The following is a 23,662-nucleotide window of genomic DNA, read 5'->3' as shown; positions in this document are numbered from 1 at the left end:
TATACAGAAAATAGACCTATTTGGTAAAAGACCAAGTCCATATTATGGCAAGAACAGCTCAAATAAGCAAAGAGAAATGACAGTCTATCATTACTTTAAGACATGAAGGTCAGTCAATCCGGAAAATTTCAACTGTTCACAGGAGACTGCGTGAATCAGGTCTTCATGGTTGAATTGCTGCAAAGAAACCACTACTAAAGGACAACAATAATAAGAAGAGACTTGCTTGGGCCAAGAATTACGAGCAATGGACATTGGAAATTTGTCCTTTGATCTGATGAGTCCAAATTTGAGATTTTATGTTCCAACCGCCATGTCTTTGTGAGATGCAGTGTAGGTGAATGGATGATCACTGCGTGTGTGATTGCCACCGTGAAGCATGGAGGACGAGGTATGATGGTGTGGGGGTGCTTTGCTGGTGACACTTAACCAGCATGGATACCACAGCATTCCATAGCGATACGCCATCCCATCTGGTTTGCGTTCAGTGGGATTATCAATTGTTTTTCAACAGGACAATGAGACAACACACCTCCACTCTGTGGAAGATCTTCTTGACCAAGAAGTAGAGTGATTGAGTGCTGCATCAGATGACCTGTTCTCCGCAATCACCCGACCTCAACCCAATTGAGATGGTTTGGGATGAGTTGGACCGCAGAGTGAAGGGAAAGCAGCCAACAAGTGCTATGTGGGAACTAAGACTGTTGGAAAGCCTTCCAGGTGAAGAAAGGTGATAGAATGCCAAGAGTGTGCAAAGCTGTCATCAAGGCAAAGGGTGGCTACTTTGAAGAATATTTTGATTTGTTGAGCACTTTTTTGGTTACTACATGATTCCATATGGGTTATTTCAAAGTTTTGATGTCTTCACTATTATTTTACAATGTAGAAGAAAAACCCTTGAATGAGTATGTGTATCCAAACTTTTGACTGGTACTGTATATATTTTAAACAGGACAGATCTGGGGGGGCACGTGCCCATGTGCCCCCTATGGGCATGACACCTCTGCATGTGACATTGCATCATACAAGTATATACCATGTCCATGACATTAGATTTGGGCAATCAAAGCACCACTACTGTCACAGGCCCCATATACTGTATAGCCTAGAAGGTGAAGTGGGATATTTCTGATCAATGCAAAAATGAAATAACAATTATGGAATTAAGTTACCTTAATGAGAAGGATAAGACAACAATGAGCAACCAACAGGCTGTTGTTTAATCTGAGTTGTTGTAGGCAAGGACTGGGAGCACAGCAAAACAGACTCAATTAACCTGGCTAGCTAGCGGATAACTTAGCTGGCTAGCGTGGCTAGATTCTTTACATCGATGTGATGCAGTCAAGACAGGCACTACCAGGTGGAATGATATATCATCTACGGCAGATACAAGTTTGTCTTGCTAGCGCGAGTATAGCTACTTTCTCTCTCCCTCCCTTCCATCTCAGACAAACCAACCCCTGCCCTTCCCCGGCTTGCTGCAGCAGCAGCACCAGCAACATGCAGTCTCTCCTGAGTCGCGCAGCAAAGTGCCCAAGTTTTTTAAAGCTTCTTGTAAAAAAAATATTTAAAAAAGTAGACTTTACGGATATTGCAAAAATGTACGATATTATTCAAAAAGTGACCCCTGTTGAGCTACACCCCTGACCCTTGTCCACACACTCTCAATGCACGTGTGGGTGGTAGCCTACTGTGTCTTCCTCACCACTCACAAAATGGAATTCACAACACAATGCAACACAACAAGAGCTTGGGTTTGTACAACACGTACTATCTTGATTTAAAGAAATTCTGACCAGCAATATACAGTGCATTTGTAAAATATTCAGAACCCTTGACTTTTTCTACATTTTGTTGTGTTACAGCCTTATTCTAAAATGGATAATAAAAAATCCTCATGAATCTACACACAATAACCCATGATGACTAAGTGAAAACAGGTTTTTAGAAATGTTTGTAAATTTATAAAAAAAATATATAAAAAAATATCTTATTTACATAAGTATTCAGACCCTGGGCTCCAGAGTGGCGCAGCGGTCTAAGGCACTGCATCTCAGTGCTCGAGGCGTCAGTTCTCGAGGCACCTTAAGGACTCTCAGACCATGAGAAACAAGATTCTCTGGTCTGATCAAACCAAGATTGAACTCTTTGTAAATGTGACATTTCAGTTCTTTATTTTTTACAAACATTTCTAAAAACCTGTTTTTGCTTAGTCATTATGTGGTAGATTGATGAGGATGAAAAAAATATACATTTTAGAATAAGGTTGTAATGTAACAAAATGTGGAAGAAGTCAAGGGGTCTGAATACTTTCCGAATGCACTGTAATTTTTTCTGAACCACGAGCCTGCCCTGCAGGTTGAAAGAATGTTTTCATTCCACCTGCCAGCTGATTTTCTTTGCAGGTCATCAACGGGGAACATGGGTATTGAACCCGATACAGGACTTTAAGGGGAAGGTCTGAACTGTTCTTATAGAAGAGAGCTGCACAAAATGACAAAATCCAACTGTTCAAACCCCTAACATCAACAAACATGGTTAAGCGAGGCATCCCATCAGGGAACCAACAAGAAAACCTAAACACAACCCAGAGGCTACCAAAATCTCACTCTAACACTAAACAAACTACTAACAATATCTTCATATCTACTGACAATGACATTCCAGCCACACCATCTGACTGGATGATTGATGTTGAAATGGTCCAATAATGTTTGAGTTATTCCCACCTCTACCATCCCACTGGCCTGAGGGCTCGTTTAACCCTTGACCCCTAGTAATGTTGGACAGAGAGTCTTTTCACGTATGATTAATATTGTAGCTCAACAGGGCCTCAGCCAGGAAGTGCTGCAGGGAAGAGCTGGTGGAAGATAATGTGGGGCGCAACACAGCCACTGTAGTTAACACTGACTGACTATAGGGGGCACTGCCAGGAGAGAAGGGGAGGAAGGTTGCCAAGGACAATGGAGGGAGGGAGAGAGGGAGAGAGATGGGGAGAAGGAGAGGGAGAGGGAGATAAAAAGACAGACGGCAATGGAAAGGGGAAACTGAAAAAGAGAGAGAACTACTGAGAGAGAGAGAGAAATAAAGAGAGCCCTGCCATTAACCAGACAGAACAGGGAGAACAGAGACAGGCTCAGAGTCTCTGGCCCTGCCCCCAGTATATCCAAGCGCAGGCGAGTGGCACTCTGAAACCATCCCAGCCATGCCATGTGTCCCTCCCTCCATGGGCACACACATTCCCATCGTGCCAGTCTGCCACCCACGTCACCCCCAGAGGGCATTCTCCATAGGCCACTGCACACAGCACGGCAGTGTTACACACACACACCACCAGAACAATAGCCCACTGTTTCAAGGACATCACAAAGACTACCTCTATAAACTTTGGTATTATGATGATGATGATGATGATGATTTAGGCAAAACTGAAAGGCAACAGCTTATTCAGCCATCAATTATCTATGAATTGTATTGTTCACAGGTAGTATAATGGTCTTGTTCAACCAAGTAACCTTTTCCTAAAGCTCTATGTACTTTACATTGTAAGGGTAAATTCTTTAGTCTAAGACATTGTGGGAGAGGAGGGGTGCTAAACTGATATTTAGAATTGTTTTAAAATGGTCATACTATGGATCATTTAGCTACAGTATTTGATTTAGAATTTTTGGACCGCTTTAGGTATAAAAAAAAGATATAAAATATATTTTGGGGGCCTCTCGAGGGGTGCAGTGGTCTAAGGCTCTGTTGCAGCCGGCCGCGACCGGGAGACCCATGGGGCGGAGCACAATTGGCCCAGTGACGTCCGGGTTAGGGGAGGGTTTGGTCGGCAGGGATGTCCTTGTCCAATTGCGCACTAGCGACTCCTGTGGCGTCCGGGCACAGTGCACGCTGACACGGCCGCCAGGTGTACGGTGTTTCTTCCGACACATTGGTGCGGCTGGCGTCCGGCAGAGATGGCCGCTTCACTTTGTGTTCCTAGGAAACTATGCAGTTTTTTGTTTTTTTACGTGTAATTTCTTACATTGGTACCCCAGGTAATCTTAGGTTTCATTACATACAGTCAGGAAGAACTACTGAATATAAGAGCAACGTCAATTCACAATTCAAAACACTACGACCAGGAATATGACTTTCCCGAAGCGGGTCCTGTGTTCTGCCTTTCACCCAGGACAACGGAATGGATCCCAGAACAAAGACGTCGTAAAAGAGGGAAACGAAGCTGTCTTCTGGTCAGGCCTCGGAGACGGGCACATTGTGCACCACTCCCTAGCATACTACTCGCCAATGTCCAGTCTCTTGACAACAAGGTTGATGAAATCCGAGCAAGGGTAGCATTCCAGAGGGACATCAGAGACTGTAACGTTCTTTGCTTCACGGAAACATGGCTCACTCGAGAGACGCTAACGGAATCGGTGCAGCCAGCTGGTTTCTTCACGCATTGCGCCGACAGAAACAAACATCTTTCTGGTAAGAAGAGGGGCGGTGGCGTATGCCTTATGGTTAACGAGACGTGGTGTGGTCACAACAACATACAGGAACTCAAGTCCTTCTGTTCACCTGTTTTAGAATTCCTCACAATCAAATGTCGACCGCATTATCTACCAAGGGAATTCTCTTCGATTATAATCACAGCCGTATATACAGTATTCCCCCCCAAGCAGACACATCGATGGCTCTGAACGAACTTTATTTGACTCTTTGCAAACTGGAAACCACATATCCTGAGGCTGCATTCATTGTAGCTGGGGATTTTAACAAGGCTAATCTGAAAACAAGACTCCCTAAATTGTATCAGCATATCGATTGCGTAACCAGGGCTGGTAAAACCTTGGATCATTGCTATTCTAACTTCTGCGACGCATATAAGGCCCTCCCCCGCCCTCCTTTCGGAAAAGCTAACCACGACTCAATTTTGTTGCTCCCTGCCTACAGACAGAAGCTAAAACAAGAAGCTCCCATGCTCAGGTCTGTTCAACGCTGGTCCGACCAATCTGATTCCACGCTCCAAGACTGCTTCCATCACGTGGACTGGGATATGTTCCGACACTGCGTCCAACAACAACATTGACGAATACGCTGATTCGGTGAACGAGTTCATTAGAAAGTGCATTGAAGATCCCATAGCAATGATTAAAACATTCCCAAAACAGAAACCGTGGATTGATGGCAGCATTCGCGTGAAACTGAAAGCGCGAACCACTACTTTTAACTAGGGCAAGGTGACCGGAAACATGACCGAATACAAACAGTGTAGCTATTCCCTCCGCAAGGCAATCAAACAAGCTAAGCGTCAGTATAGAGACAAAGTAGAATCGCAATTCAACAGCTCAGACACAAGAGGTATGTGGCAGGGTCTACAGTCAATCACAGATTACAAAAAGATAACCAGCCCCGTCATGGACCAGGATGTCTTGCTCCCAGGCAGACTAAATAATTTTTTTGCCCGCTTTGAGGACAATACAGTGCCACTGACACGGCCCGCAACCAAAACATGCGGACTCTCCTTCACTGCAGCCGACGTGAGTAAAACGTTTAAACGCAAGGCTGCAGGCCCAGACGGCATCCCCAGCCGCGTCCTCAGAATATGTGCAGACCAGCTGGCTGGTGTGTTTACGGACATATTGTTACGGTTTTCTTCCGTCGAAGGAGAGTCGGACCAAAATGCAGCGTGGTAATTTTCATACATGTTTAATAATGATGAAAAGCGAACAAACAAAAACAACAAATGGAACGTGAAAACCTATACAGCCGGTGACAACAAACACAGAGACAGGAACAATCACCCACGAAACACTCAAAGAATATGGCTGCCTTAAATATGGTTCCCAATCAGAGACAACTAAAATCACCTGCCTCTGATTGAGAACCGCCTCAGGCAACCATAGACTTTCCTAGACAACCCTACTAAGCCACAAACCCAATACCTACTAAAACCCCAATACAAAAACACACCACAAAATAAACCCATGTCACACCCTGGCCTAACCAAATAAATAAATAAAACACAAAATACTAAGACCAGGGCGTGACACATATTCAATCAATCCTTATCCCAGTCTGTTGTTCCCACATGCTTCAAGAGGGCCACCATTGTCCCTGTTCCCAAGAAAGCTAAGGTAACTGAGCTAAACAACTACCGCCCCGTTGCACTCACTTCCGTCATCATGAAGTGCTTTGAGAGACTAGTCAAGGACCATATCACCTCCACCCTCCCTGACACCCTAGACCCACTCCAATTTGCTTACCACCCAAATAGGTCCACAGACGATGCAATCTCAACCACACTGCACACTGCCCTAACCCATCTGGACAAGAGGAATACCTATGTGAGAATGCTGTTCATCGACTACGCTCAGCATTTAACACCATAGTACCCTCCAAACTCGTCATCAAGCTCGAGACCCTGTGTCTCGACCCCACCCTGTGCAACTGGGTACTGGACTTCCTGACGGGCCGCCCCCAGGTGGTGAGGGTAGGTAACAACATATCCACCCCGCTGATCCTCAACAGTGGGGCCCCACAAGGGTGTGTTCTGAGCCCTCTCCTGTACTCCCTGTTCACCCACGACCGCGTGGGAGGAGTAGTGGAGAGGGTAGTAAGTTCCTCGGCGTACACATCACAGACAAACTGAATTGGTCCACCCACACAGACAGCGTTGTGAAGAAGGTGCAGCAGCGCCTCAGGAGGCTGAAGTAATTTGGCTTGTCACCAAAAGCACTCACAAACTTCTACAGATGCACAATCGAGAGCATCCTGGCGGGCTGTATCACCGCCTGGTACGGCAACTGCTCCACTCACAAGCGTAAGGCTCTCCAGAGGGTAGTGAGGTCTGCACAATGTATCACCGGGGGCAAACTACCTGCCCTCCAGGACACCTACACCACCCGATGTCACAGGAAGGCCATAAAGATCATCAAGGACAACAACCACCCGAGCCACTGCCTGTTCACCCCGCTACAGGGGGCCGAGAGACTGAAAAACTGCTTCTATCTCAAGGCCATCAGACTGTTAAACAGCCACCACTAACATTGAGTGGCTGCTGCCAACACACTGACTGAACTCCAGACACTTTAATAATGGGAATTGATGGAAATTGATGTAAAATATGTCACTAGCCACTTTAAACAATGCTACTTAATATAATGTTTACATACCCTACATTACTCATCTCATATGAATATGTATATACTGTACTCTATATCATCTACTGCATCTTTATGTAATACATGTATAACTAGCCACTTTAAACTATGCCACTTTGTTTACATACCCTACATTACTCATCTCATATGTATATATACTGTACACGATACCATGCCGTTCTGTACCATCACTTATTCATATATCTTCATGTACATATTCTTTATCCCTTTACACTTGTGTGTATAAGGTAGTAGTTTTGGAATTGTTAGGTTAGATTACTTGTTGGTTACTGCATTGTCGGAACTAGAAGCACAAGCATTAACATCTGCTAACCATGTGTATGTGACAAATACATTTGATTTGATTTGATTTAAGTGGGCATTGTGTCAAGAAGCAGTGCGGCTTGGTTGGGCTGTGTTTTGGAGGACGCACAGCTCTTGACCTTCGCCATTCCCAAGTCCGTACGGGAGTTGCAGCAATGAGACAAAACTGTAACTACCAATTGGATTCCACGAAATTGGTTTAAAAAATATATATAAAAAAATAAAACAAATAACAAATATTGATTTTGGCCTTTACTACTAAAGCCCATAGAAAAGCATTGAATAACACATTCATAAATGGCAAAAATATAGTCAAAAGATAAATCATAAGAAACAAGGTTTTGAAGTGTCAGTCCTAAATCTAGGAGGAAAAAAAACTCAGGAAATATATATTTTTACACATATTTAACAAAACTACCTTCATACTTCTATTAGTTAAAAAAAATCCAGTACTGGTGTCACGTTCTGACCTTAGTTCTTTTATTATGTCTTCACTCCGGAGCTGCCGGAGTCTCCCGCCTGTCCGGTGCTGCGGTAATCTCCCGTCCGTCCAGTGCTGCCGGAATCTCCAGTCCATTCAGGACCCGTGGCTTGGTTCCCCAGTCCGAGGTCGGCGGCGAGGGTCGCCGCGTTAAAGAGGCGGGTAAAGAGGCGGAGAAGGACTATGGTGGAGTGGGGTCCACGTCCCGCACCAGAGCCACCACCGCGGACAGACACGTTCTGACCTTAGTTATTTTATTATGTCTTTGTTTTAGTATGGTCAGGGTGTGAGTTGGGTGGGTTGTCTATGTTACTTTTTCTATGTTTTGGGATTTCTGTGTTTGGCCTGGTATGGTTCTCAATCAGAGGCAGCTGTTTATCGTTGTCCCTGATTGAGAACCATATTTAGGAAGCCTGGTTTCACTTTTGAGTTGTTTGTGATTATTTTCCTGTGGTGGTTTTAGTGGTTTTTTGTCATTCACCTTACGGGACTGTTCGTTGGTCGTTTATTTTTTTGTTCAAGTGTTCCATTACTCAATTAAATGATATGAACACTTATTACGCTGGGCATTGGTCCTCCAATCCATCTTACTACTCCTCCTCGTCAGAGGAAGACAGCCGTTACAAATGGTTACCTTCAGACGGGTCCCGTGACGCTAGTTTGTAAGTCAAATCGTTCGGACACTACAGGCGTTTTTTGTGAAAAGACCGATTTTCTCATGGTCTGACAAACACCCCTCTAGCTCTGCCAACTATTACCACAGATGAAGGAAGTAAGACACTGGCGGATGCGATGAATTGAGACGCATCCAATGCAAAAAAACAGATATCTCGAGCCTAAACTGACGGATTTTGATGGGGATTGTTTTGTTGTGTAACTTAGATTGACTCTAAGGGGCTAATGTGTAGCAGTCGTAGTTCATCTGATCTATACCTGTTTAATCAACGTGCCTGAGGATGTGAAGTGTTTTCCCATTCACAACCATAATCATTTAGAGTTCATTATGCCACATTATGCATACAGAATATTTATCATATGGAGCTGTGGCTTCACTGATTGGAGTCTTAATCATGACACACCTCAAGCAAACAACCATCGCCTCGGTAACTGTATAATAAACACAACACCAATAACAGACTACTCCGTCTAGTCCTTAGACTCTCTTTTGTTGAAAAAATATATAATTACCTCTACTGGTGTGACACACTGAAGAAAATATATATATATATATATTAATGTCGACCTTCAGATTCTATGAATTACCAGGCTTGGTGATGTTGGACCAAGGCTTATCAACATGTTTCAATGCATTGAGCATTCACAAGTAAGTGAGTAATAGCTTACACAGCTAGCCTATACAGGACAATGGTGCTAGGCAGTAGCAGTAGATTAGGGGTTGTAGTGTGGTTTCTATGGTGACAAGCAGGAGCAGGAGAAGCAAGAGAGGCCTTGGCCAGCCTTTAGCTCCTCCTCCTACCTCTGCCATTGGAACAGAAGTTCCACAACAACATATCCATCAAAACCTGACAAGCCATTAGATAAACCAACCTCCAGTTGTCCAGGAGTTGGCACTCAGTCCTGTACACATCTCTCAGGGACATCTCTTAGCAGTCGCTCTCCACTACTTTAAAGACATGACCGTAGTGATCTGTCTCTCTCTCACTCGCTCTCTCTCGCTGTGGGCCAAATGATGTCAGAAGGGGTTGAGTGTGTGTGTGTGTGTGGGTGTGTGCGTGCGTGTATGCCTGTATGCGTGCGTGCGTGCGTATGAGTGATCTCATTACAAAACGCTGCAGGGGGAACTGTCTTAACGAATATCCCCGCATGTCCCTGCTGGAAGCACCAGGATGATGAGGGTCAAGTAAGTCATTAAAGAGGCCAATCCTGTAAATAGGATGCCAGCTGAATTAAAGTCATACCAATGACATGCCAAGCTTGGTCGCCTTCCAATTAGTCATCAAAGCAGTACTACAGTTGTTCCTAATTGTTTTGCAGATGCAGACCTCAGTATTAACCCACATATTATTAATAATGAATAGGCTCACTTGGAGATGTGTCTGCGAATATTTCATTACGTGACAGCACTTTATTGAGACAATGTTTTTCTAATTGTGGGAACAGCAGTGAACAAATCAGAGCAAGTATCAACACTACACAAACGTCGGAGCATGAAAGAGTGGCTGAAAGACGCTTGTTTGCACAGCATGTTTCAAAACCCGACATTGTGACAGCAGGGTTTTGAATCGTTGTGTGTTTTCTTAAAATTATTCTGTTGATACTCTCCCACTGCCAAAAGTAAATCGTATTTTAATCACATTGAAATGTAGTGTATATCACACTCCCATTGAAACCCAGTATACAGTATAACACATGCATACTATTGAAACCCAATTTAAAACACATCCTACCCGCATCGAAACCCAATTTAAAACACATCCTACCCTCAGCGAAACCCAATTTAAAACACATCCTACCTCCATTGAAACCTAATTTAAAACACATCCTACCCTCATCGAAACCCAATTTAAAACATATCCAACCTCCATTGAAACAAAATTTAAAACACATCCTATACCCATTGAAACCCAATGTAAAACACACTCCCATTGAAACACATGTATAAAACTCCCATTGAAACTCAATGTGAAGGAGAATCCTAACCCCATTGAACCCCATTGTAAGCAACATCTTACCGGATGTTGTGGGACTTGCGTTTGATCTCGTTCCAGCAGAGATTCATGTCTCCAGATGTGTGGTGCCCTCCCAGCCTGCTACACTTCGTCCCCACCACTCCGTCCTCCTGCCCCTCAGCATCCACCGTGGACTGGCAGGGCACACAGTGGCATCCCGGCCACCCTGGTCGCCCCGCAGCTACACAAAAACACACAGAACACACACATTAGCCTTTATTTTTTTAAATTTTAATTTAAGTTCTCATTTACAATTGCGACCTGGCCAAGAAAGCAAAGCAGTTCGACACATACAACAACACACAGTTACACATGGAATAAAGAAACATACAGTCAATAATACAGTAGAAAAAGTGTATGTATATATGTATGTATATACAGTGCCTTGCGAAAGTATTCGGCCCCCTTGAAGTTTGCGACCTTTTGCCACATTTCAGGCTTCAAACATAAAGATATAAAACTGTATTTTTTTTGTGAAGAATCAACAACAAGTGGGACACAATCATGAAGTGGAACGACATTTATTGGATATTTCAAACTTTTTAAACAAATCAAAAACTGAAGAATTGGGAGTGCAAAATTATTCAGCCCCCTTAAGTTAATACTTTGTAGCGCCACCTTTTGCTGCGATTACAGCTGTAAGTCGCTTGGGGTATGTCTCTATCAGTTTTGCACATCGAGAGACTGAATTTTTTTCCCATTCCTCCTTGCAAAACAGCTCGAGCTCAGTGAGGTTGGATGGAGAGCATTTGTGAACAGCAGTTTTCAGTTCTTTCCACAGATTCTGGACTTTGACTTGGCCATTCTAACACCTGGATATGTTTATTTTTGAACCATTCCATTGTAGATTTTGCTTTATGTTTTGGATCATTGTCTTGTTGGAAGACAAATCTCCGTCCCAGTCTCAGGTCTTTTGCAGACTCCATCAGGTTTTCTTCCAGAATGGTCCTGTATTTGGCTCCATCCATCTTCCCATCAATTTTAACCATCTTCCCTGTCCCTGCTGAAGAAAAGCAGGCCCAAACCATGATGCTGCCACCACCATGTTTGACAGTGGGGATGGTGTGTTCAGGGTGATGAGCTGTGTTGCTTTTACGCCAAACATAACATTTTGCATTGTTGCCAAAAAGTTCAATTTTGATTTCATCTGACCAGAGCACCTTCTTCCACATGTTTGGTGTGTCTCCCAGGTGGCTTGTGGCAAACTTTAAACAGCACTTTTTATGGATATCTTTAAGAAATGGCTTTCTTCTTGCCACTCTTCCATAAAGGCCAGATTTGTGCAATATACGACTGATTGTTGTCCTATGGACAGAGTCTCCCACCTCAGCTGTAGATCTCTGCAGTTCATCCAGAGTGATCATGGGCCTCTTGGCTGCATCTCTGATCAGTCTTCTCCTTGTATGAGCTGAAAGTTTAGAGGGACGGCCAGGTCTTGGTAGATTTTCAGTGGTCTGATACTCCTTCCATTTCAATATTATCGCTTGCACAGTGCTCCTTGGGATGTTTAATGCTTGGGAAATCTTTTTGTATCCAAATCCGGCTTTAAACTTCTTCACAACAGTATCTCAGACCTGCCTGGTGTGTTGCTTGTTCTTCATGATGCTCTCTGCGCTTTTAACGGACCTCTGAGAATATCACAGTGCAGGTGCATTTATACGGAGACTTGATTACACACAGGTGGATTGTATTTATCATCATTAGTCATTTAGGTCAACATTGGATCATTCAGAGATCCTCACTGAACTTCTGGAGAGAGTTTGCTGCACTGAAAGTAAAGGGGCTGAATAATTTTGCACGCCCAATTCTTCAGTTTTTGATTTGTTAAAATATCCAATAAATATCCAATAAATGTCGTTCCACTTCATGATTGTGTCCCACTTGTTGTTGATTCTTCACAAAAAAATACAGTTTTATATCTTTATGTTTGAAGCCTGAAATGTGGCAAAAGGTCGCAAAGTTCAAGGGGGCCGAATACTTTCGCAAGGCACTGTATATAGGCAATAAAATAGCCCATAGTGGCGAGGGAATTACGATATAGCAATTAAACACTGGAATGGTAGATGTGCAGAAGATGAATGTGCAAGTAGAGATACTGGGGTGCAAAGGAGCTAAATAAAAAAATAAATACAGTATGGGGATGAGATGGATGGGTTGGATGGGCTATTTACAGATGGGCTATGTACAGGTGCAGTGATCTGTGAGCTGCTCTGACAGCTGGTGCTTGAAGTTAGTGAGGGAGATAAGAGTCTCCAGGTTCAGCAATTTTTGCAGTTTGTTCCAGTCATTGGTAGCAGAGAACTGGAAGGAGAGGCGGCCAAAGGGGGAATTGGCTTTGGGGGTGACCAGTGAAATATACCTGTTGGAGCGCGTGCTGCGGGTGGGTGCTGCTATGGTGACCAGTGAGCTGAGATAAGGCTGGGCTTTACCTAGCAAAGACTTTTAGATGACCTGGAGCCAGTGGGTTTGAAGATGAGTATGAAGCGAGGGCCAGCCAACAAGAGCATACAGGTCGCAGTAGTGGGTAGTATATGAGGCTTTGGTGACGAAACAGATGGCACTGTGATAGACTGCATCCAATTTGTTGAGGAGAGTGTTGGAGGCTATTTTGTAGATGACATCGCCAAAATCGAGGATTGGTAGGATGGTCAGTTTTACGAGGATATGTTTGGCAGCATGAGTAAATGATGCTTTGTTGCGAAATAGGAAGCCAATTATAGATTTAATTTTGGATTGGAGATGCTTAGTGTTGGTCTGGAAGGAGAGTTTACAGTCTTACCAGAAACCTAGGTATTTGTAGTTGTCCATGTATTCTAGGTTAGAACCGTCCAGAGTAGTGATGCTGGACGGGCAGGCAGGTGCGGGCAGCGATTGGTTGAAGAGCATGCAATTCGTTTTTTTTTAGGAGTGTTGTATGGCATTGAAGCTTGTCTGGAAGTTAGTTAGCACAGTGTCCAAAGAAGGACCAGAAGTATACAGAATGGTTTAGTCTGCGTAGAGGTGGATCAGAGAATTTCCAGCAGCAAGAGCGACATCATTGATTTATACAGAGAAGAGAGTCAGCCCGAACATTGAACCCTGTGGCACCCCCATTGAGTCTCCCAGAGGTCCGGACGACAGGCCCTCCAATTTGACACACTGAATTCTATCAGAGAAGTAGTTGGTGAACCAGTCGAGGCAGTCATTTGAGAAACCAAGGCTGTTGAGTCTGCCGATAATAAAGTGGTGACAGAGTCGAAAGCCTTGGCCAGGTCGATGAATACGGCTACACTTTATTGTCTCTTATAGATGGCAGTTATGATATCGTTTAGGACCTTGAGTGTGGCTGAGGTGTGGCTGAGGTGCATACATGACCAGCTCGGGAAGCCAGATTTTGCATAGCAGAGAAGGTACGGTGGGATTCTAAATGGTTGGTGATCTGTTTGTTAACTTGGCTTTCGAAGACCTTTCGAAGACCTTAGAAAGGCAGGGTCGGATAGATATAGGTCTGTAGCAGTTTGAAAAGGGGGATGACCACGGAAGCTTTCCAATCTTTGGGGATTTCAGACGATACGAAAGAGAGGTTGAACAGGCTAGTAATAGGGGTTGCAACAATTTCGGCAGATAATTGTAGAAAGAGAGGGTCCAGATTGTCTAGCCTGGCTGATTTGTAGGGGTCCAGATTTTGCAGTTCTTACAGAATATCAGATATCTGGATTTGGGTGATGGATAAATGGGGGAAGCTTGGGCGAGTTGCTGTGGGGGTGCAGGGCAGTTGACAGGGGTAGGGGTAGCCAGGTGGAAAGCATGGCCTGGCCAACAGTAGAAAACTGATTATTGAAATTCTCCATTATCGTGGATTTATCGGTGGTGACAGTGTTTCTATAACTTCTATAGCTTCTACAGCTTCTATAACATTGCATCGTAACATATAATCACATCGTATTATATCATATGCAGGGTTGGGGTCAATTCCATTTAAATTCCAGTCAACTCCAAAAGTTGAAAATCATGAAGAAAATTGGAATTTAAATGTTTGTGTACTTCCTTAATTGACTGGAATTTAAATTAAATCGACTCCAACCCTGATCACATGTACATTCATAAATGGGGCACTGCGTTTTATCTGAACATTGTGACCTAACCAAGAGAAATTCAAAGCCCTACTCTTAGACACGTCTACACTTGGATGTGTGAACAAATACACGTGGATACATCCAAACCTTTGTCAGGTTTGTGATGGCATCAGTTTAGGCAAGTGATGAGAGAGTGTTTGTAGGGTCGTGACATCTCTTGTGTCTGGCCACTGAGCTGTCAGGGAGCTTCCTCTTCATCTCCAATCAAGTCTAATCATCTTCCCCTCTTGGAGGTCACCGCCTATACCTTCACTACAGCCTGCACTAAATTACTATTGCCCCGTAGCACTCACATCTGTAGCCATGAAATGCTTTGAAAGGCTGGTCATGGCTCACATCATCGCCATCATCCCAAACACCCTGGACCCACTCCAATTCGCATACCGCCCCAACAGATCCACAGATGATGCAATCTCTATTGAACTCAACAGTGCCCTTTCCCACTTGGACAAGAGGAACACCTATGTGAGAATGCTGTTCATTGATTACAGCACAGCGTTCAACAACATAGTGGCCTCTAAGCTCATCCCTAAACTAAGGGCCCTGCGATTAAACACCTCCCTCTGCAACTGGATCCTTGACTTCCTAACAGGCTGCCCCAAGTTGGTAAGGGTAGGCAACAACACATCCGCAATGCTGACCCTCAACACGGGGGCCCCTCAGGGGTGCATGCTTAGTCCCCTCCTGTACTCACAGTTCACCCACGACTGTGTGGCCATCATTAAGTTTGAAGACCACACAACGGTGGTAGGCCTGATCACCGACAATGATGAGACAGCCTACATGGAGGAGATCAGAGAGTTGGCAGTGTAGTGCCAGGACAACAACCTCTCCCTCAATGTCAGAAGGGCTAAGGAGCTGATCGTGGACTACAGGGAAATGGGCTGTTGTGGAACAGGTTGAGAGCTTCAAGTTCCTCAGTCTTCACATCCCTAAGGAACTATCATGGTCCACACATTAACACAGTTGTGAAGAGCGCACAACAACGCCTCTTTCCCCGCAGGAGAAAATAGTTATACATGGAACTGAAAAGGGTTCTACTGGTACTAAAAAATGTTCTCCAATGGGGACAGACAAACATCCCTTTTGGAACCCTATTTTCTAAGAGTTTAAGCATATATCACCCTCACCATCTCTCTCCCCCTTCTCTCCCTCCCCTCTCTCTCCTTTCTCTCTCCCCTCTCTTCTCTCCTCTCCTTTCCTTTCTCTCTCTCTCATCTCTCTCCTCTCTTACCTTCTCTCTCTCTCCTTTCTCTCCTCTCTCTCCCCTCTCTCTCCTTTCTCTCTTCTCTCCCCTCTCTCGCTCCTCTCTCTCTCTCTCCTTTCTCTCCTCTTTCTCTCTCTCCTCTCTTACCTTCCCTCCTTTCTCTCCTCTCTCTCCTCTCTCTTCCATCTCCCCTCCCCTCTCTCCTTCCTTCTTTCTCTCCCCCTCTCTCTCTCCTTCATCTGCTTGCCTCTCATTATTGAGGCAGCCCTCTGTTTGTTCAAGGGCAATTTCTCAATTTTGTATGAATCAGCATCTCTCTCTCCCTCCTCCTCTGTATAATCCACTGGCTGGATGATTAATCCTCTCTGTTCATGGTTCTTCAGTTATGTGGATAGGAGCTCAGATACTGTTAATACCTACAAGCCACACAGGCTCACTGGAACTCCAGATATTAAACATATTAAAATCACCAGCAGCAATGAGCAGCCAACAGGACCTTTTCCCCAGCTTAGCCTAATATCGCTGAGCAATTATGACTGCACAGACGGACCGTAATAACACACAACACAGCGATATGAAGCGGAGTGACCATGTTTTGTTTGTTTACTTGATGGCAAATTGAGCTGAATCAACAGAAAGGCCATCAACGACAGCAGTAGCGGTGGAACTGCGCCCCTGTTTATAGCTTTGACTGAGGAAGGCGTTTTTTCCAACCATACGAAGGGGAGCCTTGTGTTAGTGATGCCAGAACACTGGGCAGGCCTGGGCTATCTTCCTTCCTCTCCTCTCTGTGTCCAGTCCGGAGACAAGCACTGGCATCAGTACTGGCAACTGCGTCAGGCAGGACCACCAGCATCGGACCAGCATACTCATGTATACACAAGAGTGATGCACACATACACACAAACCATTGAAAATCATGGACACACACACAAACACGCACACACACACACACAAACGACATTCCCCAACGCACTTCCCCAACACACAGAGTAATTCAACGACATACCATCAACTCATGTTTCACAAATGGACACATGAGTTTCATATGCTGTACAGGTCCATCTCTGGACATGTATTATTGACGAGTGTGGTATCTGATAATCGCTGAAGCACTCTCCCATTTTCCCAAGAGGGCTGAGCCTGTGTGGGGAGCACTGAGGTTTACCGGTAAGCTCTTCACTTCGTGCTGCAGCACTAGGCTGTATTTATTTAGTTTCTTTGGCAAGGATTCTCGCCTAGACTGAATTGAATAAAAACACCAAGGTGTCTTCAAAAAAATACACCACCTCCTCAAAACCTAGCTGATCAACACAATTCATTGTGAAATACTAATTACTTACTTAATTACTTATTAGAAATTTGTGACAGGGACCGTCATCTTTTGTGTGTATTACACCATTTTCTTCACAGCTAATTTTTGTGTATATTAGACCATTTAATTTCTTCATAACGCATTAGTGTACTGTACATTACACACATTTCTATTTGTTGTGGTTAATGTTAGCTAGGTGGGGATTAAGGTTATGGTTAGGTTTAAGGGTTAAGGGTTAGGTAACAAGCTAGTTAAAGTAACATGCTAGCTAAAGGGTTAGGGTTAGCTAACATGCTACCAACGTAGTTAAAAAGTAATACGTTGTTGTAAAGTTGCTAATTAGCAAAAATCCTAGCTGAAATCCTAAAGTTGTCCATGACGTGCTTCAAACACACAACAATTGGGTTACTAAACAGTCAAGTTATACGCACACCCATCCTCCCCAACCAACCACCCTCCTTTTGTCTTAAGTAACCTAATTATTGTACTTTAATATATTTGCATCAATTGACCATGTCTTTCCAAAACATAAGCTTTTGAGTATTGTCATGGAAATTCAGTACTGAGAGATTTGGTAATTTCTTCAAACAATCATCTTTATTTAATATTGATTAATTATTGCAATAATGAGGCTTGTCGACCCCCCACCCTTGAGTGTTGGACCGAGTAACCTAACCGTCACACAAATGCAGAGTACTTTATATAGCTGACACTAACAATGTTCAGCCATGGTTGATTCAACCACCCTTATGCAGACCAAGGAGCATCATAAACCACTCTGGGTTCATTCTGTCGTTATTTTTTATTATTGGGGCAGCAGGTAGCCTAGTGATTAGAGTGTTGGGCCAGTACCCGAAAGGTTGCTAGATCGAATCCCCGAGCTGACAAAAATCGGTCATTCTGCCCCTGAACAAGGCAGTTAACCCATTGTTCCTAGGGCATCATTGTAAATAAGAATTTGTTCTTAGCTGACTTGCCTAGTTAAATAAAGGTTTAAAAAAAATTATAATAATTGCAAGTGGGTTGTTCTCTTAACCCCTGGCTTAGATTTCCAGATGCAAGGATGATTTAGAGACAATTAGGAATTCTTCTAAACTCCTCCTGGCTATCTCAATCTCAGTTACACCCACCACATCTTGTTTATAAAATGCAGTCTTTAACTCATTTGTCAGCTCAAGCCATCTCCAGTGACCATACACCCAGATTAGCTACAGGGAACTAGAGTGGAGCCCATAAAAACACAGAATTAAACAGAACACAAATGCCCTATTTGCTAAGTAATAATTGCTAACTATTAATATCAAACAAACCAGGTAAATATGTAATTTTCCTATCACTGTATTTTCCCCAGATGAGAAATAAATCAGATCAATGACAATCCAAGATAAGATAAACAGCCTTACCTCATCTCCCAGACAGACGACAACTGTTCAACTACGCAGATAAAACTGCCAGCTGATCAAAGAAGTGACAGTAGTTCTAACTTCCTTCTGTACGCGTACATACAACACCTTGATAATAATCTCCAGGTATCAACACCACCACTTTTCTCAGATCAGTCTCTCTGACAAGCAGCAATACAGTATCTACACTACTTCACTCTCATTATGAAACCATAACAGAGAGCTGACAGTTACCGTGCTTACCTTGATATATTAGAATCCCAACAGAGAGAATCCCTCCAGGAGCTACAGCAGTGCTACGATAGTGTTCCTCTCACACTGAAGTTCTAGTGATTTTAAGAGGGGTTCCTCACTATTCCCAGAGTGACATTTGTCCTGTCTACTGGCTGCAGAGAATGGAGAGAATGCTGTGATGACTGGTGATGAGGGTGTGGTGGGGACACACAGAGAGACAGAGGCTCCCTCTCCGGTCAATGAACTTATTGTCACTGCACATTCCTCATCACACCAACCTGGTCCTCTACTCCTACCCACTGGCACTGGAAAAGGCCATCTGCCCAGGGTCCAGCCGGTCAATGCCCTTCAGTGACATACAGGCTACAGCAGTGGTTCCCAAAAGGTTTTGTTCTGTGGTCTATCAAAAGCTTTTAGGAATTTCCCTATGGCCCTTCAAGATGAACAGCGAAGGGAGCCTTGTGACATCACTGCCGAAACAACACACTCTCCTCTTTGGAGAAGAAACAATGGGCTGGAGCTCTCACATGGGTTCAACTGCATAGCTGCTTGAGATTGGGTATGTACTCTCCTCCTTCCTCTCCTTCCAGAACAGAGAAAGTGACTGGCAAAGGCACCATCAGAAGACTAATGCCATAATCCAGTCTTAAACCAGTAGAAATGGCTGTGAACCACCAATGGGTCCTGATCCACCATCTGGGAATAATGAAGAACTGACCACCATGCAACAACACACAGGGCTGAGCAACACACACAGTGACACCCAGAACAAATCTCCCTCGCACCACAGCCAGTTTCCACTGGGTAGTGGCTTAAGACTCTGTGGCTGCGGATTTGTGACACAGTTTAATAACACAACTTTGGCTAGGACAAATACATGTCAGGCCAACACAGAGTTAGAGAATGGGCTTCCAGAGGGAACAGTTTGTGGGGGGGATCCAGTGTATGTGTGTGTGTGTCCACATGTCTGTAGCAGCTGCCTGATGGGGGTTAGCGGTGCCATTACCCCCTTCTCTACTGGCCTGTACCCCACATCCCACATCCCCGCCAACGGCCACCAGTTTAAGCTAACCGAGTCGTCAAGAGAAAACACAGCAGCCATAGAGCTTACTGAATCCACTGCTGCTCACACAGGACAGAGGAGAGAGGGACGAGAGAGAGAGAGAGAGACGCTTGCACATGCTAACACACGCACACACAAAAGTACACAAACATGCTCACACACGCACATAGGCACACACACAAAGTAGGTGCCCACAGGACACAGGCTGTCAAAATGGAGATATTCCCCCTGAAAGTGACAGCAGCCCTCCCAGCTCTGACTGGTCCTTGGACGTGATTTGTGACGCGGGCCACCAAGAAGAGCAGTCAGGAGAGAGGAAATGTTCCCCCACCCCACTCCTACTCCTCCACCTCCACTCTCCCACCGAAAGATTTTACCCTCCAGTCTCAATTGTGATCCTTCCAACACTATTTCAATGACAAGTTTATGGGCGCTCTGCCCTTGCTGCGTTGGTTACTGAAGAGCTCTGCATTTTGAAATTAGACCCCCATTAGCATTAGCAGTCATTATCCCCTATTTAAGGCTGTCTGACTGCCTGGCGGTACAGAAGAGATGTTATTGGAGCACTTTCACCCAACACTCTTCTCAATGCGTCGTTAACATCAGGTGAACATGTTTTATTCATATACAGTATCTGTGTGCTAAGCTCTGTGAAGTGCTGGAGGGGCAGCAGTCAAACTTCAACTGACTATGTGATGACTGTGTGTGTGTGTGTGTGTGTGTGTGTGACCTTTGCCCCTGCCCTCTCCCCACAGGTTCCCACTTCAGAGGTGACATTCAGGGGCCGGGAGGGGCTGGAGGGCCATTCATTTTGTTGGAGGTCCACAAGGACCCACAGTGTGGATAGTCTCTCCAGCGAAGAGCCCCTCTGGCCTCACTCCTCCTCCACTCTTAGCCCCCTGGCATAGGGTAGCTGTACTGTAACTGTCACTAGTAAGTCCCAATGGAGATTCATTTGTGATCTATGCGTTCACTCGGTAAATATATCAAGGTCTATCTCATAACGACTCAACATCACCGTATGAACCTAATAGAGCTAAGTAAGCTCAATGATACATGACAGCGTTCATCACAATATCCTCATACACTATGAGTGTACAAAACATTAGAAATATTGAGTTGCACCCCCATTTGCCCTCAGAACAGTCTCAATTTGCCAAGGCATGGACTGCACAAGGTGTCGAAAGTGTTCCACAGGGATCCTTCTTCAACCTGTCTCCTCCCCTTCATCTGTGTGTATGTATGTATGTATGTATGTATGTATGTATGTATGTATGTATGTATGTATGTATGTATGTATGTATGTATGTATGTATGTATGTACAGTGGGGCGGCAAAAAAGTATTTAGTCAGCCACCAATTGTGCAAGTTCTCCCACTTAAAAAGATGAGAGAGGCCTGTAATTTTCATCATAGGTACACTTCAACTATGACAGACAAAATGAGGGGAAAAAATCCAGAAAATCACATTGTAGGATTTTTTATGAATTTATTTGCAAATTATGGTGGAAAATAAGTATTTGGTCAATAACAAAAGTTTATCTCAATACTTTGTTATATACCCTTTGTTGGCAATGACAGAGGTCAAACGTTTTCTGTAAGTCTTCACAAGGTTTTCATAAACTGTTGCTGGTATTTTGGCCCATTCCTCCATGCAGATCTCCTCTAGAGCAGTGATGTTTTGGGGCTGTTGCTGGGCAACACAGACTTTCAACTCCCTCCAAAGATTTTCTATGGGGTTGAGATCTGGAGCTGGCTAGGCCACTCCAGGACCTTGAAATGCTTCTTACGAAGCCACTCCTTCGTTGCCCGGGCGGTGTGTTTGGGATCATTGTCATGCTGAAAGACCCAGCCACGTTTCATCTTCAATGCCCTTGCTGATGGAAGGAGGTTTTCACTCAAAATCTCACGATACATAGCCCCATTCATTATTTCCTTTACATTGATCCTTTACACGGGTCGTCCTGGTCTCTTTGCAGAAAAACAGCCCGAAAGCATGATGTTTCCACCCCCATGCTTCACAGTAGGTATGGTGTTCTTTGGATGCAACTCAGCATTCTTTGTCCTCCAAACACGACGAGTTGAGTTGAGTTTTTACCAAAAATGTATATTTTGGTTTCATCTGACATTCTCCCAATTTTCTTCTGGATCATCCAAACTCATCCAACTTCAGACGGGCCTGGACATGTACTGGCTTAGGCAGGGGGACACGTCTGGGACTGCAGGATTTGACGCCCTGGCGGCGTAGTGTGTTACTGATGGTAGGCTTTGTTACTTTGGTCCCAGCTTTCTGCAGGTTATTCACTAGGTCCCCCCGAGTGGTTCTGGGATTTTTGCTCACCGTTCTTGTGATCATTTTGACCCCACGGGGTGAGATCTTGCGTGGAGCCCCAGATCGAGGGAGATTATCAGTGGTCTTGTATGTCTTCCATTTCCTAATAATTGCTCCCACAGTTGATTTCTTCAAACCAAGCTGCTTACCTATTGCAGATTCAGTCTTCCCAGCCTGGTGCAGGTCTACAATTTAGTTTCTGGTGTCCTTTGACAGCTCTTTGGTCTTGGCCATAGTGGAGTTTGGAGTGTGACTGTTTGAGGTTGTGGACAGGTGTCTTTTATACTGATAACAAGTGCCATTAATACAGGTAACGAGTGGAGGATAGAGGAGCCTCTTAAAGAAGAAGTTACAGGTCTGTTAGAGCCAGAAATCTTGCTTGTTTGTAGGTGACCAAATACTTATTTTCCACCATAATTTGCCAATAAATTCATTAAAAATCCTACAATGTGATTTTCTGGATTTTCTTTCTCATTTTGTCTGTCATAGTTGAAGTGTACCTATGATGAAAATTACAGGCCTCTCTCATCTTTTTAAGTGGGAGAACTTGCACAATTGGTGGCTGACTAAATACTTTTTTTGCCCCACTGTATGTATGTGTGTGTGTTTGTGTGTGCCTGCCTGTGTGTGTGGGTGTATCTGCCTGCCTGTTTGTATTCGGGGGAGATCTCACACCGAATGGAGGTGTTTTTACCGGGAACTAGATAAATGTGTGTGTGTATGCCTTAGCCCATAACATTATCGTCCGTGTGTGTTCCTGCATTCCACAGTGCTCATTTTCTAGTTGGAGATTGTAATTTATGGTGATGCCAGCCATACACTATGCAGTAAAACACTGGATGCTTATGCAACTGTCAGAATGTGGGTCTGGGAAGATTCATGTAATCTTCTGTTTAATTATATTTATGACTAATGCAGTGAGCTGCTGTGAGTCTCTCTGCTGTCAAGCTGTGGAGATCTAAGCTACAAAAGCTTCTTAATAAGGTTGAGTCGTCGCCGCAATAAATGCACCAGTCGGATGAAAGCTTGTCGGTTAAGGATTGAGATGACAGCTAAAGTGATATATCAAAGAGGAAAGGTACTGTAGTTCCTCCTCCAAGATTTTTGTACGATTAAATGCACTTTCTCCTCCATATGTAAGATCCTTCCCTGAGAGTGAATTGGTGATGTGATTCTAGAATATATATTGTTTTTCCTTTATTTAACTAGGCAAGTCAGTTAAGAAAAAAATATTATTTTCAATGACAGCCTAGGAACAGTGGTTTAACTGCCTTGTTCAGGGGAAAAATGACAGTTTTTTACCTTGTCAGCTCAGGGATTCGATCTTGCAACCTTTCAGTTTCACTAGTCCAAC

At 44.1% G+C, this 23,662-nt stretch overlaps 1 protein-coding gene across 1 annotated transcript in view; it reads right to left on the bottom strand.

Moving 5' to 3' along the window:
- LOC109905125 (dystrophin-related protein 2) overlaps nt 1–19,124 on the bottom strand; it is a 125,778-nt gene extending 106,654 nt beyond the window's left edge. The window contains 2 exon segments of the mRNA XM_031790061.1: nt 10,644–10,821; nt 18,924–19,124. Coding sequence (XP_031645921.1) covers nt 10,644–10,690 — 47 coding nt within the window. The 5' untranslated portion in view covers nt 10,691–10,821; nt 18,924–19,124.
- Between the last annotated feature and the right edge of the window lie 4,538 nt (nt 19,125–23,662).

The sequence above is a fragment of the Oncorhynchus kisutch genome, linkage group LG15, assembly GCF_002021735.2.
Source record: "Oncorhynchus kisutch isolate 150728-3 linkage group LG15, Okis_V2, whole genome shotgun sequence".
In the NCBI taxonomy this organism is placed as follows: Eukaryota; Metazoa; Chordata; class Actinopteri; order Salmoniformes; family Salmonidae; genus Oncorhynchus; species Oncorhynchus kisutch.
The sequence above is the reverse complement of the archived record's forward strand: the minus strand, read 5'-3'. Positions and strand labels throughout refer to the sequence as shown.